Source organism: Neomonachus schauinslandi, chromosome 2 (genome assembly GCF_002201575.2).
Source record: "Neomonachus schauinslandi chromosome 2, ASM220157v2, whole genome shotgun sequence".
In the NCBI taxonomy this organism is placed as follows: domain Eukaryota; kingdom Metazoa; phylum Chordata; class Mammalia; order Carnivora; family Phocidae; genus Neomonachus; species Neomonachus schauinslandi.
In genome coordinates this window covers 38625903-38650482 of record NC_058404.1, presented here as the reverse complement: position 1 = coordinate 38650482, position 24580 = coordinate 38625903, and the positions used below count along the sequence as shown (strand labels likewise).

General features: G+C 49.1%; 1 protein-coding gene across 2 annotated transcripts in view; it reads left to right on the top strand.

Annotated features, from left to right (window-relative positions):
- ANK1 (ankyrin 1) overlaps positions 1-24580 on the top strand; it is a 207622-nt gene that overhangs the window by 113356 nt on the left and 69686 nt on the right. For both annotated transcript variants that reach the window (XM_044912835.1, XM_044912834.1), the window contains exons 2-3: positions 2583-2684; positions 22161-22259. In XM_044912835.1, the coding sequence (XP_044768770.1) occupies positions 2583-2684; positions 22161-22259 (201 nt within the window). The remainder of the gene's footprint in view (positions 1-2582; positions 2685-22160; positions 22260-24580) is intronic.

Here is a 24580-nt window from a genome sequence, read left to right as displayed (position 1 = left end):
AGACAGACTTTCTGATTCAGCAGGTACAAACAGACATTTCTCTGAGGAGCTAAGCTTTGAGTCTGATTTCCCCCACCATAGATGCCTAGCAGAGAAACTTAAGGGGACATTAGGGGCCTTGTGTTTTCAGCCAAGGGGGATCGTGGCCTAGCAGCCATTTCAAGCTTTGAAGGATTTCCAAAGAGGTGAAAGATTTGGTCCCTGCCCCAAGAAGGAAACAGTTTGGCTGGGGAGACAAAGATGTATTTAAAATACACTTTTTAAATAAAAAATCAAGCTCCTGTTTCTAGATTTAAAAATGGTAAACATTGAGTATCCAAAGACCGCATCATAGAGGAGATAGGAGCTGAGTGGACCTGGATTGGAATTAGCAAATGCGAGGTCAGAGGGCTTCAGAAGGGTTCCATGAATAATCTGGGTGTGGGCCTGGAGGCAGACAGCCTGGGAATGCCATGGGAGGACAGAGAAAGGAGGAGGAAGGGGCTCTTCTGACAGCTCTGTTGGGGGCAGGGAGAGCCAAGTGTATGTATGGTGTTGTTTTTTGTTTTTATTTATTTTTTTTTAAAAGATTTTATTTATTTATTTGAGAGAGAGAATGAGAGAGAGAGAGCACATGAGAGGGGGGAGGGTCAGAGGGAGAAGCAGACTCCCTGCCGAGCAGGGAGCCCGATGTGGGACTCGATCCCGGGACTCCAGGATCATGACCTGAGCCGAAGGCAGTCGCTTAACCAACTGAGCCACCCAGGCGCCCATGTTTTTTGTTTTTAAAGATTGATTTATTTGAGAGCAGGGGGAGGGGCAGAGGGACATGGAGAGAGAGTCTTAAGCAGACTGCACACTGAGCGCAGAGCCCAACCGGGGCTCTATACCAGGACCCTGAGAGATCACGACCTGAGCCGGAACCAAGAGTGGGACACAAAGCCAACTGTGCCCCCCAGGCACCCCCTCCAGGCGCCCCCCAAGTGTGTGTATGTTGTGAACAAGTGGACGAAGTCTTAGGTTTGAGCTTATATAACGGGGCAGGGGTGGGGGTGGGGGCATGTGGGGTCTGGAATATGAGAGCAAGGTTGGCAGGAAATCTGGATTTTCAGAAGATCAGCGAGGCAGGGGTGGAGTGGGGTTGGCTGGAAGGCAGAGGAAGGAAGCAGCTCTTCTAGTGCAGTACTGGAGGCTGGAGGTGGCAAGAGGGAGGGACAGGTGAAGGTAGTGTCTATGAGGCTGGAAAGTCTTTGCTGCCATGGATTGACTGTTTGATGGGCAAAGGCATGTAGCCCTGCTCTGGGGAGAGGATCAGGGTTTAATGATACTTGTCAGTGGATTTAGGACCCACCTAGGTAATCTAGATGGGTCTCATCTCAAGACCCATAACTTAATTACATCTGCAAAGGCTCTTTTTTCCAAATAAGGTGACATTGTCAGATTCCAGGGATTCGGGCACAGACGGATCTGTGGGGGCCACCATTCCGCCCACTATGGCATGTTCTCTGAGGAGGGAGCGTGAAGGCAGGAGACAGAGTACCCTTGAAAGGAGAGGGAACCACGAGGTATGGGTGGGTCTTCCGGAGCACTTCATGCATGGCGTGTCACTTGACGACCCTCGCCCACCTGGGTGCGCACCCCGGGCCGAGCACAGGGCTCAGCCCTTGTGCTGCTATAATAATTGTAATGGCCTGTATTATTTGGTGGCGGATTCTTGATGGCCATGGTGTGAGTGACAGAGCAAGGGCTCTGGAAAGGAACTGCTTTACTCTCATTCACGAGAGCTGGCGAGGGGCACCTGCCGGCGAAACCTCACGTTAACTTGGCAGCAGAGCAAGGAGGGCAAGTTCACGGATTTCAGAGGCGAGCTGTGTGCGTTTGAGTCCAGGCTACGCTTCTTGCCCGCTGTGTGACTCTGCACAAGTCACCTCAGCTCTCTGCGCCTTGGCTCCTCATCTGTAAGAGGGGGACCACAATACTACTTACTTCTTGGGGTTTTCAAAAATGAGTATTCAATGCCTATCTCTGTGGGTATGTGAACAGATAGTAAATGTGAAGTGCTGATAATCTTAGTGCATAGTAAGTCAGTGCTATGTGCTGTGTACTTAAAAAACCAAACCACAAAACAGGGCCCAGATGCACCTGTTAGGTTCCTCTGACGCCTGCATCCGTGACCCCCTGGGGTCAGGGGCTATGTGCTATAGGGTCCTCTGTAAGAATGGGGAGCCCTTGGAAACATCGAAGCGGTAGGATGCCAGGCAGTGCTGAGCGTTCGCAGTTGGAACAGGGTCCCTCTCAAAGACCGGGCCCTAGCCCAGTGGGCATCCTAGGCCCTAGCCAAAGGAGTTTGCTTATAAAGATACCAAGAAGAAGGCACCTCACAGTACAGACCCGAGAGCCATCTAGACGGGACTCTAGGCCCGTCCCATGCCTGGGCACCATGGTGCCACGGTGGGGGGCGGGTAGGGGGCACCGGGGTGCCTTACAGGAGGCTGCAGTGGCTGCCGCTGTGACTTTAGCCCTTTTTGGCAGCCCTGGGCTTGAATGGGATCTTGAAGTCGTTACCACAGAGCACACTCACAGCCTGCCGTTTCTCCTCACAGGCCGATGCTGCTACCAGCTTTCTGAGGGCAGCAAGATCAGGTAACTTGGACAAAGTTTTGGATCACCTGCGGAATGGCGTAGACATTAACACCTGTAACCAGGTACGTGGGGTGGGGACAGGCATATGGTCTCTGAAGAGAGGTTCTTGCCTGGTGCCTTTTCCTGACAGCTTTAATCCGCCTCTATTAACCTTTTCCCAGTGGCCTCAAAACTCCCCAAGGGCTTCTGCCTGCTGAAGGCCCTAACCTCGGTGTTCACATCCCAGACGCGGTCCGGGGCCCCACAGAGAAGGACTGATGTCTGAACCGTGTGGGCCGGGCCCAGGCTCCCTCCCCTGCTGCCTCTTCCCTCAGAAGTTGCGTTGGTTCCGCTGTGGTCTTAGAATATGTGGCCTTTGAAAGGGGGCAGGAGGAAGGGCCTTTGAAGAATGTTGTGTCAGTGGTGACATTCAATCTCCTTTGTCCACTAGCAGCCTTTGTGGGTTCTCGCTGTGCTGAGAAGGAAATCGTGATGATGCCTCCCTTGCTCTGTCAGGTGTTGATGAAAGCGAGTCTGGCTCAGGCTGAGAGCCACCGTGGCTCGAACCGCTTCTCTGGAGGTTCCCGGTGCTAAGCGGTGGGTTTGGTGTCAGGTGGGGGGGTAGTAAGGAAATTTCGTGTGTTCAGGTCAGATCAGAGGGCAAAGAGTCAGGTTTGGGGCCAAAGATCTAGGAATTGACTGAACAGGAGGAAATCATCGTCTAGGAAGAGAACGGGGGTGTAGCTTGGGCTCGTGGATGGATGACCTTGGTTTGGTTTGTTTGGTTTGGCCAGCCAGTTAGATCGTTGGGGTACATGTGCTAAATCAGTTTCTAATTTAGAATACATTTACCAATCATAACTTTTTTTTTTTTACCATTTTAATCATTAAATTATTTTTAATTGTGGTGAAATACACATGACATCGAATTTACCATCTTAAACTGTTGTTAAGTGTCCAGTTCAGTGGGATAAAGTACATTCATGTTGTGGAATAACTATGACCACCATCCATCTCCAGAATGCTGTTCATCTTGCAGAGTGAAACTCTGCATCTGTTACGCAGTGACTCCCCATTCCTGCTGCCCCCCGCCCCACCCCTGACCACCACAACTCTACCTTCTGTCTCTATGAATCCGACTGCTCTAGGCCCCTCCTCTAAGTGGAATCACACAGGATTTGTCCTTTTCCTTTAGTGTAGTGTCTTCAAGGTTCCTCCTTGTTGTAGCACACGAGACTGCTTTTACAAGCCAGCTGGGGCCAATTACCGGGAGGCGATGTGCCTCTGTACCCCTGCCTTCTCACCACCCATCGCCTCGCTGTCCCCGCCACTCTGCTTAAAATGCAACATGCCACTAGCTCTTTCTCTCAGGGCAAGACCCCATTTGGATTCAGTTGGTCCTCTGTGGTGTAAATTCATAGCTCAAAGATGAGAGAGGTTGAAGCAGGTGGTGTGTGGTAGGAAATAAAAGTAGGTGTGGTATGAAGCCCATGGCAGTGAACTTCAGAGGGGGGACAAGCATGTGCCCTGGCCTCGAGTCTGTGGACGGGGTAGAGGCAGCAAGCCCCCCTCCCTTTCTCCCACCCCTCCACCCAAGTGTGAGGACATCTGCGGCGACTCAGCAAACACATAGAGCCCAGGCGTGGCCTCTGGAAAACAGATTGAACCTGTGAACCCATTTCTTTCAAGGGAAGAGGATGTGGGAGCAAAGTATGGGGTAGGAGCAAGTCCTGGGATCGGAGTGGCTCAGGAGAGGGGCTCCCTGTTTCAACACTGCACCCTGCCAACAGCTGTAGTTGTGTTGTCCCAGCCCCCCACAGGCGAGGGGATGGCTCTGTCTGCCCACCTGGAAAGTTCTGAGGCTTCCGCAGCAGAAATGCAGAGGAGGGCTTCTCTGCAGTGTAGTTCCGCCCAAGGAGCAGCGAGCCTTCAGAGGCCTTCCAAGGGTTAAGATGCCAGCTCTCAGAGGAATCCATTTGGCAGAAATGGGGACAACTGGATGCTCATAAGCCTTGAGCCAGGGCTTATTTTTGGTGTGAAATTGGAAGATTTTGATGACACCGGGGAAATGGTTTTGTCCTGATTGGTCTCCTGTTGGTGAGGCCCCGGGTGTCACTGGCTCGTCCCCCTGCCGTCTCTCCTCAGGGCACCTCTGGGGTTCATCTTGGGCTCGGCGAGCAGCATTTTTGCACTTTATGACACTATTTCCGGTGGGCTCGGTGCCAGGGACAGGTAGCGCTGAGCCCTGCGAGCACCAAAGGGATGCTCCAGTCCCAGAAGGGTGTCTGCGGTCCTGGCTAAGCCCGGCCTCCTTTCTGAGAGGACACGTTTGCAAGCACTGGCATGAATGTCAGGGAGGAGGAAAGGGAAGGATTCGGGTGCTGCAAAGCCCCTCGGGGCTGGCTTATGCCCAGGGCCCCTTCCCTGGCTCCCTGGATCTTGGGCTGCGCGGGTCTCCTGCTCGTGGCAGGAGCTGAAGACAGAGGCCTCTGGGAAGAGCCCATGCTGCCAGGCTCATGCCGGCCCCCAGGGCGGCTGGCCTTGGGCTCCGCAGTGAACAATGGGCAGGGCAGGAGGGACAACAGTAGCCGAACTGACGCCCTCTTTATTTTATTTTTATTATTATATTATGTTAATCCCCATACATTACATCATTAGTTTTTGATGTAGTGTTCCGTGATTCATTGTTTGCGTATAACACCCAGTGCTCCATGCAGAACGTGCCCTCTTTAATGCCCATCACCAGGCTAACCCATCCCCCCACCCCCTCCCCTCTAGAACCCTCAGTTTGTTTCTCAGAGTCCATAGTCTCTCATGGTTCTGACGCCCTCTTAAAAAAAAATTTTTTTTTTTAAGATTTTATTTATTTGCGCGCGAGAGAATGAGAGACAGAGAGCATGAGAGGGAGGAGGGTCAGAGGGAGAAGCAGACCCCCCGCCGAGCAGGGAGCCCAATGCGGGACTCGATCCCAGGACTCCAGAATCATGACTTGAGCCGAAGGCAGTCGCTTAACCAACTGAGCCACCCAGGCGCCCCTCTGACGCCCTCTTTAAACACATTAGTGCAGCCATGGGGACAGTGTTGGTGCTTTATAGTGTGCACAGGGCTGGCGTCACGAGGGGACTAGAGCTTGCTTCTCCTCAGAACATGCCTTCATTGTTTTGAGGCACTGAAAACAGGCTCCTGTCCTGGGGCCATGGCCTGAGGAGGTGCTTTGGCTTGAATCCTTTGAGCTGGTGGACTGTGATAGCAGGAATACAGCAAATGCTAATCCTTATATAAGTAACACTCTTTCAAATAGTATGTTTTGTGGAAAGAATAAGGCTGCTTGCCATGATGGGGAGTAATTACGCTAAGTAGTGTGAAAAGAGGAACTCTCTCGGCTTATGTAAGAGACATCTGAAGATTCAGGGCAGTCTCCTTAATGCATGGATTATGTCTACTAATTTTGATCATCATCATTATTATATTTGTCGAAAAGAACAAATTCACACATAAGGACCCACACATACACATGCATGCACCAGTATCTTTATATGAATGCCTGATGCTTTCATTTAGCCAAGCCATAGGCAGGCTTTAGACCCACGTAGCCAGTGTCTTCCCGTATATCTCCACATGTGGATGGAGTGCTAGGCCTTAGGGATTTGATAGTACGAAGAAAAGTCCCAGTCCTCATCTTCTCTGAACTGTAGTCTATTGGTAGTGAGAGCTATTCATCAAATAAGCACATAAATAGTAGGCAAACCGAAGTGTCTTTGGAACTGTGAAGGAAAGGTGTAGGATTTTTTGAGCATATATGAGACTTGACCTAAAACTGAAGGCAGAGAAGGCTATCATGAGGAAGAGATAGTTAAAGTAAGGGATAAGGAGAAGTTAATGATGCGAAGGAAGGGAAGACCATTCCCATCATAGGGGCGCCTGGGTGGCTCAGTCAGTTAGGCATCTGACTCTTGATTTGGGGTCAGGTCATGATCTCAAGTCATGAGATTGAGCTCTGCAAGCTCAGCGCTCAGCTGGGAATCTGCTCGAAGATTCTCTCCCTCTGCCGCTCCCCCTGTTCTTGTGTACACATGCACACTCTCTCTCTCTCAAATAAATAAATAAATCTTGAAAAAAAATCAAATCATAGGGAACAGCCTGTGCAAAGTCCCTGAGGCAGCAAAAAGCACGGAAAGTTTAAGGAAGGCCAGAGTGGCTGCAGTGCAGAGGCAAGGAGCTCTGGATGAGGCTGCAGAGGTGAATTTGGGATTTTGCTGGGCCCTCTAGGCAGGGGTGATCGTCATCACATTTGGCTGGGATAGCGTGTCCCAGGGCCAGAGCAGTGTGTGTGCATGCACGTGTGCACGCATTGTGTGTGTGTGTCTGGGGGTGTGTTCACCTGCTGTGCCACACTGCAGTTGCTGATTGGGGGGAAGAATCCGGGGGAAGGAAGAGAGTGGCCAGAGCAGCAGGGATGGAGGGCACATAAGAGCTCGAGGCTGCAGCTCTTGGAGGTATTCCAGGTATCTTGGAGGAATGGAGGCAGTTCAGCTTTTAGCAGCGGGTACAGCTGTTTCTGCGTGTCCTGGAATATCCACCCTGCTTGCAGAAGCCATGGTAAGGCTTCTGATCTTTATCTCAAGAGCAGAGGGAAGCGGGCCACAGACTCAAGCTCAGGAGTGACATGATCAGAGGTGTGCTTTGAAGGAGCACAGTGGCCACTGAGTGGAAGACAGATGGAAGGGCCCAGGGGTAGAAATGGGGAGGCCAGTTACAGACAGTCATACCAGTGCGGGAGAGAAATGGCGGTAGCTGGGATAAGGGTCATGGCTGCGGAGATGGAGCGAGGTGAACAGACCTGGGTGGTGAATGGCATGGGGGAAAGCAGGGAAGGAGACTTCGAGAATGACCCTCAGATGTCTGCCTTGTGCAGGGGGGTGGAGGGTGGCACTGCTCACTGAGACTAGGAGCACTGGGGTGGACTCAGTGTGTGGAAGGGGGAGGACACACGATCAGGCTGTGCAGAGATCCTGCTAAAGAGTCTTTCAGGAATCTAAGTGAAGATATATAGTAAGCAATTGGATATTTAAGCCTGTCATGCAGATAAGAGATCCAACCCAAAGATAGCTATTTGGAAGTCACTCAGCATTCGAGGAAGTCAGATGCTGGCGTTGGCTGGTGAAAACGGGGGAGAGAGACATGTTGAACATAGTCCCACCAGTGTTTTTGTGGGGGTTAGTCCACGTGTACTTACTAAACACCTGCTTTGTACCGGCTACTATTCTAGGCACTAAGCAAGATAGACCAAACAGACAAAGCCTGTGCTCTTGTGGCATGTATATGCTGGTAGAAAAGACCGTCCATAACCAAGAAAATGAGCAAATGTATAAGGTCAGCTAACGAGAGGAGCATGGAGGAGAAAAGTAAAGGTGCCTGTTGCAGACGGGTTAGGGAAGCAAGACCTCTCTAGGAGATGACTGTTGAGAGACTCAAAAGAAGTAAGGGAGAACCACATGGTTTCTGGGGAAGAGCAATCCTGGAAGAGGGGGAAACAGGTGCAAAGGCCCTGGGGTCAAGAGTAAGCTTGGTGTTTGGGGAACAGCAAGAAGGACAGTGTAGCTGCAGTGGAATGATCAAAGGGAAAAGTGTTAGGCAAGGAGGTAGGTGAAATTGCCGAGGCCAAATGGTGAAAGGCCCGCAGGCCATGGTGAGGACTCGGGTTTTACTCTGAGGATGATGAGAAGCCATTGAAAGGTATTACACGAGAGACACTCAACCTGATTTAGGTTTTTAAATGATAACCAGCCCCGGCTGCTGGGTGGAGGGTCGACTTGAGACACAGAGACTGAAGCAAGGAGGCTGGTTAGGAGGCTGAGGCGATGGACCAGGTCGATCCGGACGGTGGCTTGGAATAACGGGGAGACAGCAGAGGTGGTGACACCTGAGGACGGGCCTCCCTAGCCTTTTGGAGTGTCGTCGCCCTGGTTTGCGGTCTCAGCACACACCACACAGGGGCATGTAGGAACCAGGGTCCACCTGCTCAGCCCGGGGCTGTGTCTCATACCAGTATCAGCTTCATATGTCCAATTTCCAGCATTATTACTTACATCAAATCAAAATATTTTATTACGGAGGCCGCAGCAGTAAAAAAACATATTTTCTGGGATGATCCAATTGACTTCACAGATTTACCAGCTGGCCAAATAAAAAGAAAAGTAGAGGAGAGTAAGTCAGAGTCTCTGTTCTCCTTTTTTTTTAGATTTTATTTATTTATTTGAGAGAGAGAGAGAATGAGAGACAGAGAGCATGAGAGGGAGGAGGGTCAGAGGGAGAAGCAGACCCCCCGCTGAGCAGGGAGCCCGACGCGGGACTCGATCCAGGGACTCCAGGATCATGACCTGAGCCGAAGGCAGTCACTTAACCAACTGAGCCACCCAGGCGCCCCAGTCTCTGTTCTCCTGAATTCCTAGAACTGTCGGGTGAACACAGATGCTCCACTGGGAATCATGAGCTGTAATCCCATAGGCAAAAACCCTCACTGTTTTAGTTTTCTCTTCTATTCTTTTTTTTAATTTTTAAAAATATTTTATTTATTAGAGAGCAGGGGAAGGGGCAGAGATGGAGAAGCAGACTCTGTACTGAGCATGGAGCCCCATGTGGGGCTTGATCCCACAATCCTGAGATCAGGACCTGAGACGAAATCAAGAGTCAGACACTTAACCCACTGAGCCACCCAGGCTCCCCATTCTTCTCATAAATCTAACAAACACTGGCTAAGTTGGCCTTCCTGATAGGAAGGAAAGTTACTTGTGACCCCAGGAGAAAATTTCACGCCCTAAAGAGAAGCCTTGATGTCTACGAGTACTGGCATAAGGCAGAGAGTTAGGAGAGAGGTTTCCTGGAGCATCCGAGGCGTCCTCTGTCCCCTTGACCTGTCTTATTTATCTCCACAGCACTGAGTGCCCTGAGACTTGCTATGCCTCTACGTGTCCCTTCATCTGTCCTTGTCTCGTCCACTAAAATGAAGGCCCTCGAGGAGAGAGGACTCTGTTTTATTTGGTGCTCCTTACCAGGATTCTGCATGGCATATAGTATGTGCTCTACAAGTTCAATCAGAGGCTAGGCCTATTGTACCCACTGATGATTCCAGCTATGTATTTGACACTTAGCCAATCTGAGTGCTGTCACTTTAAAAAAAACATAAATTAAATTTTTTTGAGAGAGAGAACAGAGAGAGAATCTTAAGCAGGCTCCATGCCCAGCACAGAGCCTGAGATCATGACCTGAGCTGAAATCAAGAGTCAGACGCTTAGCCGACTGAGCCACGCAGGTGCCCCTGAGTGCTGTCACTTTTAAGAGCATTGTGAAATAATCATTCTTAGGGGCAATGACTCTCTCGCCTGCTGGTGGTTCTGATGCTGGCACCAGCCCCAACAGTCAAGTATGTGGTCATATTTGCTGAAGTCTCAGAAGCTCGACCGTCTGAATGATCACAAAAACGTAAGTGGTTTCCAGTGCTAACACACAACCAACAAAAGCATGTGAAACCATGCGTGTTCCATTGATGTTCTCTGAATTTGCACATGTACCTTCCACATGAACCCCATCACTGCTGGGTACTGGTTTATCTTGAAGGTAAAGGGTTTTAGGCATTTTGAATAAATGGAGCACCTGTACCAAAAGTTTCTGCTCCAGAGGAATTTTTTCCGTGGTGGCCGCATGCCAAGTCTTTTGATCAGGATTTGTTGGGCACTGGCGATTGTGATGATTGCTACCTTTCTAAATTAAAGAGCCTTAGAGCCAGGAGGAGGTCATGACATTCTACTCTCTCACTCTATAACTCAGAAAGCTGAGGTCTAGAGGTTACTTGGAATATCTTCAGGGCTTTATGAGTTTGGATTCGGTGAGCTGGTGGTAAGAAGACCATCTTAAGTTTTCTCTGCAACTTCATTTATTCCGCAACATGTATCAAGCACTTCCAAGGAACGACCCAAGCTCCTTGCTAGAGACTAACTTCATGCATCCCCTTCTCTTGAAGAACTCAGAGGCCAGCCAAGCAAGTCCAGTAACTTGTAAATAGGAGGTTACAAATGGAGTGTCACATGTGCCAGCCAGAACGGGCACAGGATGTTTCCATTCAGTGATGCAATCACTGAACAAGCGTTTGTTGAGCTGCTCCGGTAGGCCATGTGCTGCTACTCGGAGGGGAGTAAGTCCGAGTTGCAGCTCTCACATTGCTGCCGGTCTGGGGAGTGGCTAAAATGCCAAGGAGTCAGAGAGGCTTTGAAGGAAGAGTAGGAATTTGGCGGGTAGAGAAATGGGAACGTGGAGTTGCTGTGGGAAGGAAGAGCCAGGCAAATGCAGGAGCAGTGGAGGGCACGGGCAGCAGGGAGATCGGTGATGTTGGGATAAATGAAGTGAAAGAAGGTGAGGATGCGGGACGCCTGGGTGGCTCAGTCGGTTAAGTGTCTGCCATTGGCTCAGGTCATGATCCCAGTGTCCTGGGATCGCGTCCAGCATCGGGCTCCCTGTTCAGTGGGGAGTCAGCTTCTCCCTCTGCCTACTACTCCCCCTGCTTATACTCTCTCTCTCCAATAAATAAATACCTAATATATTAAAAAACAAAAACAACAACAAGGTGAGGGTGGTGGTCGATCAGGCCAAGGAGGTTACCTCTAGATCAGTGTGGATTTGGAGGCTGTTACTTTTCTCTGTCATCGTTTTCGTAGGAACTGTTGACAGACAGAGGTGGCACTCAGTCCCCTGAATCTGCCTGGAACCACTCCCAACTCACACAGAAAGCCTTGCCAAAGGATAGTATGGGAATATCGAGCCTCTTAAGACTTGCTGCCATGGTGCAGCTCTGGAATAGCAATGAAGGAAGGGAAAGAATGTATAATTGCAGCCCCCACGTGGGACAGTGGCGTTCCGCCGTGTGCAGTCGAACAAGAGAAGCAACTAGATTCCCCTGGGCCGGGTACTATGGATTCTTCAGAAGTTGTGGTTCCTCCGAGAAAAGGCAAAAGGGAAAAAGATGGGACTGAAAACCCCTATCCCCTGAATTAATTTAAATAGGTAAATTGCTTTTGCGTCTCAGCAGAAATAAGCTATTTGATGTTCGTCTGGGTGATTGTCATGACTAATTTGTAGTTTTAAAGTAAGTTGATGACTTGTCATGAGTCAGAGTGACCCACGGTGTTTAATAATCACAGATCCCAGCTCTGCAGTGTCTCTGCTTTCCCCAGCCATTCCCCAGTGTGACCTCATTTCACCCTTGTGAGAGGCAAAGAGGACAAGAGTCTTCCAGAACAAGGGCCAGGGGCTTGCAGCTCCCAGCCCAGGTCTCTGTGTCCCGCACGTCAGCCTTGGGGCTGAGCCGTGCAGCAGGGCCTGTTACTCCCCTGGGAGGCCCTCCCTGAGCTGCTTTCATTTTCAGTTTTCATTCCTTCTCGGTTAAGGAAGAGTTGACTCACCAGTTCAGTGACATGAGCAGGGATGTCTCTGGGATCCTAGGGACCAGGAAAAGGGTGAATGGCATAGTGAAGAATGATTGGGAACATATTTTAAGGAGAGTACACCTTCCATGCTCCAATTTAGGCTTTGACTGCTATGGATTTACAATATGAAGAGCAGATGTGATATTCTTAGTCTGGCCAGACTGAGAAAACCAGGTAACTGTGCAGTGTGTCAGGTTGCACAAAGGTGCATTTGATTCCACAAACCCTTATGGAGCGTGTGCAATGGGCCAGGCCCCATGCTAAGACCTACGATCCGAAGGTGAGGAACACATAGGAACCGCAGAAAGTCCTACTTGGAGAGACACAGACACAAGAGCAGATAAAAGCAATTTCATGAGATGAGGGCCTTGATAGATTATCCCCGAGCGCCTTGGGGACACGGTTGAGAGAGCAATTCACTTTGGGGAGGCTGGAAACGGCGCGGTGTGGCAAAGAGAAAGGGACAGGAAAAGTCCCAGAGAAAAATGCCATTTGATCTGGGCCTTGAAGGAAGATTTGCCTCCCTGGTTGTTATAGGAATGCTAAACTCAATTCACAATTCCAGTTCTTGCTCATTGGAATAGACTATGCATGTGAATTTGCCTGGAATTATTCTCATTTGTTATGAATTTTTTGCTATAGATGTTTTTGTTGTTTTTGACAATTGTGTCCTTGATTTTAACTGTTTTGTGATTTTTAATTTAGCAACAAAATGACTTCATGGTAGTTATTTAAAAGCTTACACTAGGGGAGCCTGGGTGGCTTAGTCAGTTAAGCATCTGCCTTCAGCTCAGGTCATGATCCCAGGGTCCTGGGATCGAACCCCGCATCGGGCTCCCTGCTCAAGGAGGAGTCTGCTTCTCCCTCTCCCTCTGCTCCTTCTCTTTCTCTCTCTCAAATAAATAAAATCTTTTAAAAAAAATGTAAAAAATAAAAATTTACACTATACAAAAATATCTGAAGTCTTCTGTAAGTTTCCCCATATGCCCCCACTCCCCAAAATCACTGTGAACAATGAGGTGTGAATCTTGTCATACCTTCTTCTGTGCATCTCTACATGCATATCTTAACTGTTTTCTGAGAGCTGTTGCATTGTCTTACTGTGGACTTGTGGAATTAAGGGGAAGCCAGGGGATCAGGGCAATTCTATCATTTTGAAAATACAGAGAGTGAGGCCAGAGAGGTGAGGGGACACATCAGGAAGACAGCTCAGAGGCCTCCCCTCCTTCTCTAGTGCTCTGTCCTCTGACCCCCCACCCCCACCCCCCCCTGCCCTTCTTCTGAAGGTCTGGCTCTTTTTATCTTTTTAAATAAAGGAATGCCAAGGTCTCGGACATAGAAACTCTTTCTAGTCCACAGGAGATATTCTTAGCTGCTGAGCTGAATTTCAGAGTCCCTGTCTCTCATTAACTTGAGCTCACGCTTCCTGCTCTAGGCTCCCAGGGGGCCTTCAGCCCCTGCAGCAGATCTGATCTGCCGCGGAGCCAGGGCGCTGCTCGGTGCGGGGGCGTGGAGGATTGTGCACCTTGTGTCCCCGGAGTAGAGAGAAGGTGATCCAGGTTGACTCATCTCCTCCCAGGGCTCTGACTAGTGTGGGTTTCTTTTTTTTTTCTTCCCAATTTTTTTTTAAGATAATAAAAACCATTCAAGTGTTTTCCCTCCTGTGAATACCTCGTACACTGGATCTTACCTACCTGGGTAAGAGAGCTAAATCTGGGTTGGAATGAAGCCAAGGAGGGCCAAGTGCTCAGGGCCAGTCTTGTTCCTTTCCCTTTGCACCACCCGCTTCTGAGTGTGTGCCAATCTCTCGATTTCTGCTCCTCTTCTACCTCCCCAGTCCCAGGACAAGGATGGGTTGACAAAGGAGATTGGGGTGATTTTCCACCAGGATTATGGTAATTGCTTCAACTTGTCCTGGCTTCTGGTTGATTGGATTCCAGGATCCTATATTTTTAGCAGACCTTTCCCACCAAGCAGTCTCTGGGGAGCCGTCGGATAGCTGGGTGAGACAGAGGCAGCAGAGGGAGGGCCCTGGCCTCTGGGAGAGGCTTCCCATCTGCTGGTGCCCACACCCGGCAGTCCGGTGCGGTGGCTCTCTGGGGCTTCCATCTTGGAATAGCCTCAGACTTCCAGGAAAACTCGTACCTCATGGGTCCTTTAGAAACAGGAGGGTCTGTGTGCTCAGCTCCTTTCTGGCTCTGAGTCTGTAGGCATGCAGGAACCCTATCCCCTCCCACCACAGCCAGAGCCCAGAGTCCCCCACCACGCTCATCCCTCCTCCCACAGCCTCTTCTCTACCACTAGTCCCTCCTACCTCCCGCTTCCTTTGCTGAAATTATAAATACTTTTGAACCTATAAAAAAGTTGCAAGAACAATACAAAGAATTTTCACATCTCTGTCATCTAGACTCTCGATTACCATTTTACTGCATTTGCTCTTGCTGTCTATTTATCTATAATATATACATGTATGATGTAATTCCCCATCACCCCTAAACATTCCAGTGTGTACCACCCCAAAGTAAGGACACTTTCCCACATAACCACCCTGCAGGCCTCCAAAGCAGGAAATCAGCATTGATGCAACACAACCATCTACAGACTCCATTAAAATTTTGCTAACTGTCCAGATAATGAGAAATTGTTCTCCCTCTCCCTCCTTCCCTCCCTTTCTCTCCCTCCTCCCTCCCTTCCTGCATGCTCCTTCCCCCTTCTCTCTCTCTTCCTCTATTCTTAGGGTCTCTCCAGACTGTATTTAATTGTCATTTCTCATCATTCTCCTTCAGTCTGGAATGCTTCCTCAAGTCTTTGCCTGTCTTGCATGTTTCCTACAGTTTCCATTTTGCAGTTTGAACCTCAGCTGTGTGTCTGCTGATGTTTCCTTATGGCCAGACCAAGGCAGTGCAGTCTTGGTAGGAATACCCTAGTAATCATGCCCCCTTTCAACCCCTGGTGATGTTAACCTTGGTCATCTGTTGGTGTCATTGATTTTTCCCTTTGTCATTGATCAGTATTTTGTGTGTATATGGGTGGGGGTGGATATTCTGATATAATGCCAATATCCTGTTTTTCATTAAAGTTCCAACCACCAACCTTGGCATACATTGATACCGTCTGCCTGTATCAGCTGCCACTATGATGGTTCCAGACATTGATTCTCCATCTCTGTCATTTCTATTACATTTATTAGCTGGCATTCTACTGAAGGATGAGCTTTTCCTCCTCCCTCATTGATTTATTTTTTTTTTTCATTCATTCTTTGTTTATACCTATTCAGACTCATGGGGTCCTATTTTATTTGATGGGTTATAAACCAGTACTCTCGTGATTTATTTTGATGTTCAAATCTAAATGAGGCCAGTGGAAGTGCTCTCATTAGGCTGGCTTCTTTGTTCTTCAACATGCCCTCGTCACTCTTTGAGCATTTCCTTCCTTTTTGGAGCGTGTTGTCCCAGGGTGGTTTTGTACTTCCTCTGCCCCAGCCTTGGATCAGCCATTTTTCCAAGGTTCATTTTAGTGGAGGATGGTATTTAGACACCAAAATCTGGTCACTTGATGTGCTCGTTGCTACTGGTTGTCACGTGTGTGTCCATACATTGAGATCTAGTTCTGCATCTACCTACTTTTTAAATCCATGAGATTGTGCCAATACTTCCAGGTCTAGTCCAACACCTCAGGGTTCTTTCTAGGTCTTCCTCTTTCCCCATTTGTAAATCCCTTCAGACAGTGAGGAACCTGACTCCCACTGATATTCATCATCCTCACTGTATTGACTTGTTTGCTCAGGGTAACAATCTCCCAACCACTGGAGCAGCCCCCTCCTCTTAGAGCAGACACACTGCTGCGCACCCCTCTGCAGGGCACCCCTTCTGGTTCACTGCTCTGCTTCCTCAGAAGCTGACATCTCTGAGCCGGGAGGGGAGGGAAGGGGAAAGGAACAGAAGGGAAGGTGGAAAAACTCCCTTTCATTTTTTATCTCATTTCTGTTTTGGCTGAAAATTTAATGCAGGCAATTTGGGGAAAGGAATCAAAATTTATAGTGTTCCAGTGATTTTTTGGCCAGCAGCTTCATTCACTTCCTCATGTAGTCAGACTGTAGTGATAGTCACCCCCTCTTTCCTTTTCTACCACCTCGTTTGGTTCTCATCCTCTCTGCCTCTGGTTTCCATAGTCTGCCTTTCTTTCTTCCCTTTCTCTTTCTTTCTCATCATTCTCAGGATTTGGAGTAGGAACAGTGATTCTTTTTTTGTCTCCATAAGCCCTGTTTAGATTCTTATTTCCTGTTCTGTTTCAGGGCTGCAGACTTCCAAATATATAATGTCCGTGATCTTGCTCCACAAATAGGGATAAATAATAGAGCAGTTAGAAGTCACAAGTGTACAGGCTGGGTGTTATTTGGAGAATTAAACTTCTGTAACATAGAGTCAAATCTTGATCTTCTCTGGACAGATAGAACAAACTTATAGAGAATCCAGATTGAATAGGAAAATGGAACAGTAATATAAAGACCTAGGTATATGACCCTCTCTGTCTACATCCTTGTCTTTATTATGGGCAAGATTTTCTGATTAACCAATTGACCAATTGACCAATTAACCATTAGCCTTTACTGATCGCATGAGTAAAGTGGAGTGTTGCATGAAGACAATGTTACTTAGAAACCCCTCTCCCCCACCCCTCTTTTTGTTCATTCTGGGGTCCTCAGACTTCTTGCCTTTCTCTGCTGCTGCTCTTGGCTTATTCTTCCCAAGATCCCAGTTCTTTCCTCCCCATCACAATTTCCCCTGGCCAGTGCTCCTTTGCCTCTGGGCCTGGCTCGATGGCAGCTAACTAATTTGATGAGCTGAACCAGTAGGTATTCATGAATAAAAAAGTCATGCTTCCTGGATACTACATTAGCATGTTAGCTTAAGTCCTCTAGAAACACACTGCTTGGCTCAAAGAAAGAGGAAATAATAAGTTTCAGAACACATGGTGGGGGTGGGAGGAGGAGGTGGGCCTCAAAGTCCTCAGGGCACAACCTGGGGCTGCCTGCTCTGTGGGGGTGGGGGCCAGCCATGTTTGTGGGTAAAATAAACAGCTGTGAGAAAAGGAGGTGGAAGAGTTGTATGTCCACATGGGAAGGTAAGCAGCAACTTTTGAGATGTTCTTGCAGTTTTCAAAGAGATGTAGCATCTCAGGACACCATAGCTTTTCTATTTGAAACCATCCTCTGCACTGGACAGGAGAAGAGTTAAATTCCTTGTGACATGTCTACTGTATTTGTACATTTAGAAATCAATTAGTGTAATTGGGGCAATCAGAGATGCTAAACAGAGGAGCAATTTACTGAGAACAAATGTCTGGAATTGTATATTTTGCCAATGGAATTTCTCACAGTTGGTACAAGAAAATACTCCAAATTAAATCATTCAGGCTGAATGTGACTTTTTTTCCCTTCTTCTTAAAAATGTTAAAAGAAACACAGCCTGGCTGAGATCTCCTCCCCCTCCTGTTGGACAGATTGCTTCTCAGAAAAATCCTCTAAATTGACATTTTACCTGAAAAAGAGCAAAGGCAGATGAAAAACTCCAGGTGTGTGTGCTTGGCATGAACACTTCTGCCAAACATGATCATAAAAGGGTTGTCTGCTCTATTAAGACCATGTGAAATGAGATCATACGAGGCCAGGTGTCCTTAGGCTTAGTATAGGGAGTACGTAGGATGTAAAGAGCTTCCAAGAACATTGTTCCTACCCTAACAATGAGAAAGGCCTGGACAATCTACAAAATTATAGTTCGTCCTGAGCCCGTCCAAGGGCTGGAGATCACACTGTGCAACCAAGTTAACTGAATTCCGAAGTGGAGTAAGCCCCTCTGAAGAGAGGGCCACTGTGTCAGCTGAGGCAGAGTACGGGAGAAAGAAGCAGCTATTGTACAAGCCAAAATCTTAACAAGGTCAGTGTGAACTGCAGTGTGTTTGGAACCACAGGCCTCCTGTAGGTGTTCATGAAAAATATTGGGATAAGTCAGGAGATAAGAGAGAGTCTCCCAGGATGGCAAAGGAATACAGGAGGCACTTGGTGGCTTTGGAGGCAGAGGTAGAGGCAGGAACAGAAAAAGCCTTGGCTGCTTCCCCAGATTCCTCCCTCATGTGAAGCAAAAACAAACCCTCTCACCTTCAGACCTTAGGCAAAAACCCATTCTTCAGGGGAAGGAATAGAAGCAAACTACCTCTGCCCCCAGGACACAGTAAAACCCCAGTGGTGCTGCAGGAAAGGTAGAGGCAAACCCCCCGTTCACCCGGGGGAGGGCAGGAGACTGTCCTGGCCCCAAAATGGTCTTGTACCAATAATGAACAGAGGTCTGCTACTGCTGGAAGAGGAGCAAGAAACTCCCACCCAAGACCAAGTATAAAGATAAGGCAGGTCTTGCTGCCACAGAGACAAGGGGAAAGAATGCTTAAAACAAGAGTCCCCCCCACCTTTGAGGTCCAGATGCAGGACCTTTTGCGGTATCATTTGTAAGACTAAGTCTGGGCCAAGACCAAGGAGAGCTTCCCGGCTGCCCCCCTGCCCCATGACAAGGAAGAGCATATTACTGCTGGAAGGGGGACAGAAGCATGGAGAAGGACCTCAGCTGAGGTACAGGCATGCAGGGCTGGCTGATAGTTGAGGGGAGATCAGGAACACAGGAATCCCTCCAGCACCCTTGCTCCTACTCTAAGCTTACAGTAACAGCAGCCTCCATCTAGAGGAATCTGAAGGCTGTAGTGCACTGAAGGTAACAAAACTCAGACCTAAGTCAACACACACACACAAACACACGTAAGAAAAAAACAAAACCATTGTCAGGAGGCAAAGCAATCAACAGAAGCAGACTCAGAGATGACCTGGATGTTGGAACTATCAGATGGTCTTTAAAATAACTGTGATTAAAGTGTTAAAGGATCTAGTAGGAAAGGTAGACAATATTAATGAACAGTTGAAGAATTTCAGCAGAGGGATGGAAAGTATAAGAAAGAATCAAATGAAATGCTAGAAATTTTAAAAAACCAGTTTTTTGGCGATAAGGAATTTCTTTAATAGGCTCATCTGTGGCTCTGTGGAGGGCATTGCATTCAGATCACCACAGTGATAGACTCGGAAGTGACTTAGGGTGACTATGTTGAAAACAAACAAATTAAAAATAGAGTCAGAAAAATACAAAGTCATAAAGAAGAAAGAGAACATTGATCCAGGATCTGGGATGGAAGCTGAGTAACACAATTTAAGATACAGATCTATTCGGATGGTCCCTTTTATAAGTGGCCACTTTCTGCCAGGAGTGTAGCTTTTGGAGGGAGGCCTATGATGCAGGGAGGGAAGCAGAGGGACTTTCTGTGGACCAGGGCAAGGAATAAAATCCTGGATGTCAAACTATAATGGCCATGACCGGACCTGTGTGAGTGATCGTGACTGAGGCTTCATTCTGAGCTGCCTGGTGAGCAAAACAAGGAGAAATAGGCTTTTATCCTCTGATGGAAACCTAGTTCCTAGGGGCAAAAACAACAACAAAAACCACCACCAACAAAAAACCCCAAGCCCTTTTTTTCTTGGGAAGTCCAGATTTGTTTTCTATGTGGCTGTGCCCTAGAAAAGATGTGTGACCTTGGCTAGTCGTTTGACTACCCCGGACCTTGATTTCCTCAGCATTCAGGGATCCCGACATCCCATTCCACTCCATCCTCTGGGCAGACAGGACGTCTAGAATCCCTCTGGATGGAGATGCTGACAAAGGCTCCAAAGAGCAGAGACAGATACCCTGGAGCATCAGCAGTCAACTTGGGTGTTTTCCTTGTTGAGTTGGCAACCCCCCCAACTTTGAGGCATTCAGAAGCCGTGACCGCTGATGGGAAGGGACCGTGCTGCCCGAGTAAGCACTAAACCCACAGCAGTCAGCACCATGCCACTCTCCCTGCCGCCACAGCCGAGTCCCCTGCGGGAAGAACACTGCAGCAGCTGCAGACACCAGCGTGCTCGCAGGGAGCCTTCCAGAACACTGCTGGGTTTCAAGAGGGGATGGCAGAATGCAGTGCACTGGGAGGGAGGAGGGGCTCCTGGGCAGACCTGCCCTGGGGTAGAGCTGAGGGCCCGAAGCTGCAGGGAGGGGCTCCAGGCTTCCAGAGACCAGTCCCTGGACAGATTGCTTTTCAGTGAATTTGTGTTTTGCAAATTGATTTGAGGGGAACTGGTTTACTGCCACGCAGTGTTCTTCTCCCTCCCCCAGATTCCTGTTCTCACAGATCACTGTCTCCCTTTCTGTTATCAAACCTGACGGGGACCCAGCCTTTATTGGATAAGCCTGTTCACACTGGGGTGTGAATAATTCACACTACTTGGGATGCTGCATTTAATGGTGTACACAATCTGCAAGGGGAAAACATCTTACGGTGATTTCTAGGCACTTGCATGAGCAAATGTTGCATGAGACAGCCCTCCCATCGCCCCCCAACCCCCACGCATCCCCTAGCCAAGCTGGCAGTGCTGACATGCAAAGATTTGGCCCACTGCACTCTGAGTGTTTTGGGGTGCAGGGAGGGCCCGATTAAATAGAAATGAGGTGAAGTTCCCTTCGGAGCCCACTTCCTCTTTGCTCTGCCACCCCAGGCACCTGTTTTATTTTCCCTGTTCAAGGCCCCAGTGTAAAGAGAGTGTTAGATACCTTCCGTTCTCCCATCCGAGGTACCTGTCCTCTCCTTATTTCAGTGTTTCCTCATTACTTCCTCTGCCGGTATTAGCAAAGCAACTGAACGCACCTGTTGAGGGTTAATGCGCTGCCACTCCCAGATAGAATATTTGTGTTTTAACGGGAATCTCTTGATGCTGACTGCTGGCGTTCTGGTGCTCCCGTGGGCAGGACAGTCCCTGGCCACGAGCATTTGGGTCCTGAATGCCCGGACACAAAGGGAAAGGGGGGATTTCAGGGGCCCATGCTGGGTGGGGCTGCAGGAGGCACACTGTCGGGAGCCAAGGCCCTCCGCTGTGTGGCAAGGGTCTTTCTTATTAGCCAGAGCCTGCGGTGGCTGCGGGGCATCCCCTGAAAGGGAACATGCTAGAACAGCATTGACTGAAACAGGAGACAGGAAGGAATGGGAGAAGGGGGGGAATGGCTGGTGGGCAAGGAGGAGGAGGAGGAGGAAAACACAACAGTAGGGCACGGGGAGTGCTGACTGTCTATAATCATCTTCCATGTGGAGCCAAGATCTGCTCATCACTGGAAGCGAAATGAGTTCCATCATATTGTCGGAATTATGTGTGGCTCTAAGTCGCACTCTTTGAAGTCAGCTTTCGCCAGGAAGTTTCCAGGCATCTTAAGTGCAAGAATCAGAAGACGGGACATGCGAGAGAGTGCCAAGTAAAACCTTCTCTCGCACCTCGCCACGTACAGCTGGAGGTTTCTGTGGTCAGGGAGGGATCTGCTCCCGTGGACTGCCGAGTGGGCATGGATAGTGTTGGTTCTTCCCACCCCACACCACACAATTGAACTGTCAGACAAGCTTTGACCACATTTGAAATGGCAAGGTGGCCAAGGGGCTATTTTAATACTGATTTTTCTGTCAGAGAAATCTTATAGCTGGGTGGTTGGTAGTATTTAATTCTCAAAAGACCTTACTTCAGAATGTATTTTGTTTTTTTACTAGATATACATCTAGCTCTACAAACGTTTAGGATACACTGGTGTTGCCCCTTTGCTTTTCCTGGTTGCTGCCATAAAAATTAAAGGGTGTTGAAGCTGTAGCACTTCCATGAAGTGATTGCCGAAAGCCTGGCCAAGGTCTGAATTCGGGGTCACCCACTGCCTCAGTGAGAGCTTCTCCACACTTAAAATGGAGATGAGTCCGGGCAGCGGTGGTCTTGTTATCGCCCTGTGTTCCTATTATCTGGGACTTCTGTGGAAAAGAACTTGGAAAGGCTGGGCCAGCACCACTCAGGGCCCCTCCCGTTCTTCCTTCTGGCCTGTCACACATCTCTTCATAGGGAAATGGCCTCATCCCAACCAGTGGAACAGCAGAATGCATAGTCCCCTAACCACACTCTTCCTGCCTCTCTGCTCTTTACAGAATGGGCTGAACGGCTTGCACCTGGCCTCTAAAGAAGGCCATGTGAAGATGGTGGTTGAACTTCTGCACAAAGAAATCATTCTAGAAACGACAACCAAGGTACGTCTCTTAGGGAGTGGGGAGCTTTTCATTGATAATTCAAGTGTGGGGGTCCCTCATGTCTTGTCCCAAACTTGAGAGAAACCCAAGCGTGCCTCTGAATTTCTCTTGTCTTTCCCATCGCTTCCTAGTTCTAGGCATCCCTGAAGTCACCTGAAAAGCACAGGACCCTATTTCCACAAAAGAGTGGGCTTTTCTTTATCCTCCTCACTAGATTATAAACCTAGAAATAGAACCCTTTTCGTGGCTTTCTGTTTTCTTGGGGTCTTTGATTCCAGCACAGGGGCTAAGAGCACCAGAAACCCCACAGTCAGGTGCCTGGGGTCCAAATCCCAGCAGGGATACTTCATGCTCTATGACTTTGGGCAGGTTAGCTAGTGAAAAGTCTCAATTCCCTCCCTCGTCTATAAAATGGGGATGATAATACTTGGTTTCAGGATTCAGATGACAAAGGAACAGGCATCAGCAAATATTGGTGGCTATGTTTCTACTGAGGCTGGGAGGAGAGGGCCAGACCTCGCAGTTATCCTTCTCCAGCAATCTCCTTGGTCAGCTCCACACTTCCTTCCTCCCTGCCCTGATTACCCTGAACAGCGTCCTCAGCTCCTATTAGGAGGCACTGGGCGAAGGCTGCGGTCCCAGCCCTCCCGCCATCATGCTCTTCCCTGTAGCCCCAGGGACGCGAGCCCAGAAACCACATCACGGAATTATGCACCTACAGGTTGCAAAATAGGTTTTATTTCTTACATCCATCCATCCTGTTTGCTTAGCGAGCAAGATGCCACCGCCGGCATTTCAAAACAGAACTACACACAAAAATCACCTCTCTCTGCTGACTCGAGGACTGCTTCCTCTTCTCTTCCTTCCCGGTTGCTTCCCGTGGTTTTCCTCCCGGCTTTGTCCCGCCGGCCTCTTTCTTCCCATTAGCTGTTTCTTACCCGGGGTGCTCTCACACCCAGCCCCAATTTCAGTTCCGGGCGGCAAGCATGTTTGCCGCCTCTTGAGCGGAGAACTGGAAGAACACTAGGTAGACAGCAGATATAATGGTTATGAAGAGCATTACCCAGATATTATGAAGGTACAGTCATCCCTGGTGGTCAGATCCTGTAATTTTCATGCCATTTCCCGAAGGTGAAGAGATCGCGCCAGTGAAATAGACAAGAGTTGTTCTTCCGGGACGTCTGTGCGGCATTTTGTTTTGTTTTTGTTTTTTTATCCCTGACAAGCACCAGTGGTTTCCACCCTTCTTCTGTGGATGAAGGGGACACGATTAGTTTTCCTTCTGGTGCTCCCACGTACCTGGCTGCCAGCAGCGTGCCATCTGTGGGCTCCGGGCAAGCGGCGCCAACAGTGCGCTTAAGCGTTTTCGCTCTTGCCGAAGTTCCCCCTTTGATTGTTATTTTGCAAGCGAGCGCTTGGTGTGTCTTTGTTATTTATAGGCTTTTTTGTGAGCCAACGTGGTTTCTGAATGCCACACAGAGGGAGGAAAAAAGGTGAAGCAGAAACCGTGGGCTGAGCAAGAGTCCTAGCAGATTGGGGAATTCTAATGGGTCTCGCAAGCAGGAGAAAGATTAAAAAAGGAAAAGAGTAAAAAAGCCAAAACCAATATAGTTTCCTAAGCTGTGCTTAGAAATTTTAAAAGCACAAAACAAAAGCATCCGTGTCCCCATCCTCCTGTCTCTGCCTCTCAGAGGCCCGTGCTCAGTCTCTAGGCTGGTGGGAGGGAGAAAGCCCTGATCTCCCTGCTCGCATCTACCCCTCACCTGCCCCAGCCGCCTCCCTTCCAGGAGCTCTGGGACCCCCTGCCAGTGGACAAAGTGGGTCTTTGTGGATCACACATAGCTAAGAATTTTTTTTTGCTTCTTCGAGGGCATGTTCCTTCACGCAGAGGGAAGGGTGGAGGAAACAGAGGCCCCATCTCCTTGCCCTGTGACCCTCACCCCAGGGCAGGGCCCTCTTGCACTTTGCACAGTGTGCACGTGTGTGTAGGTGGGGGATCTGTTTCCCACGGTCTCCCCTTTGCTCTTACCCATCACCCGTGCTGCCCTTAGCCCAGATCCAGAAGGTGGGCCAGGATCCATAGTCAGGGTTCCACGTGGGCCCAGCTGCCCCCCCTCCCCCGCCACCCGCATGGGTTTCTGTGGGGAGAGCTCCGATGTCGTGTGATTTAAGGCAGAAAGGGGCAGGTGGGAAGCAACATCTGACATTGTTTCTTGAGGGCAAGGAGGCTGAGTGTCCGTCATCGCTATACGCCCACGCCTGGACTAGCGCCTGACGCACATGTGCTCAGTGTGCAGCAGATGCGTGGATGGGCACAGCAC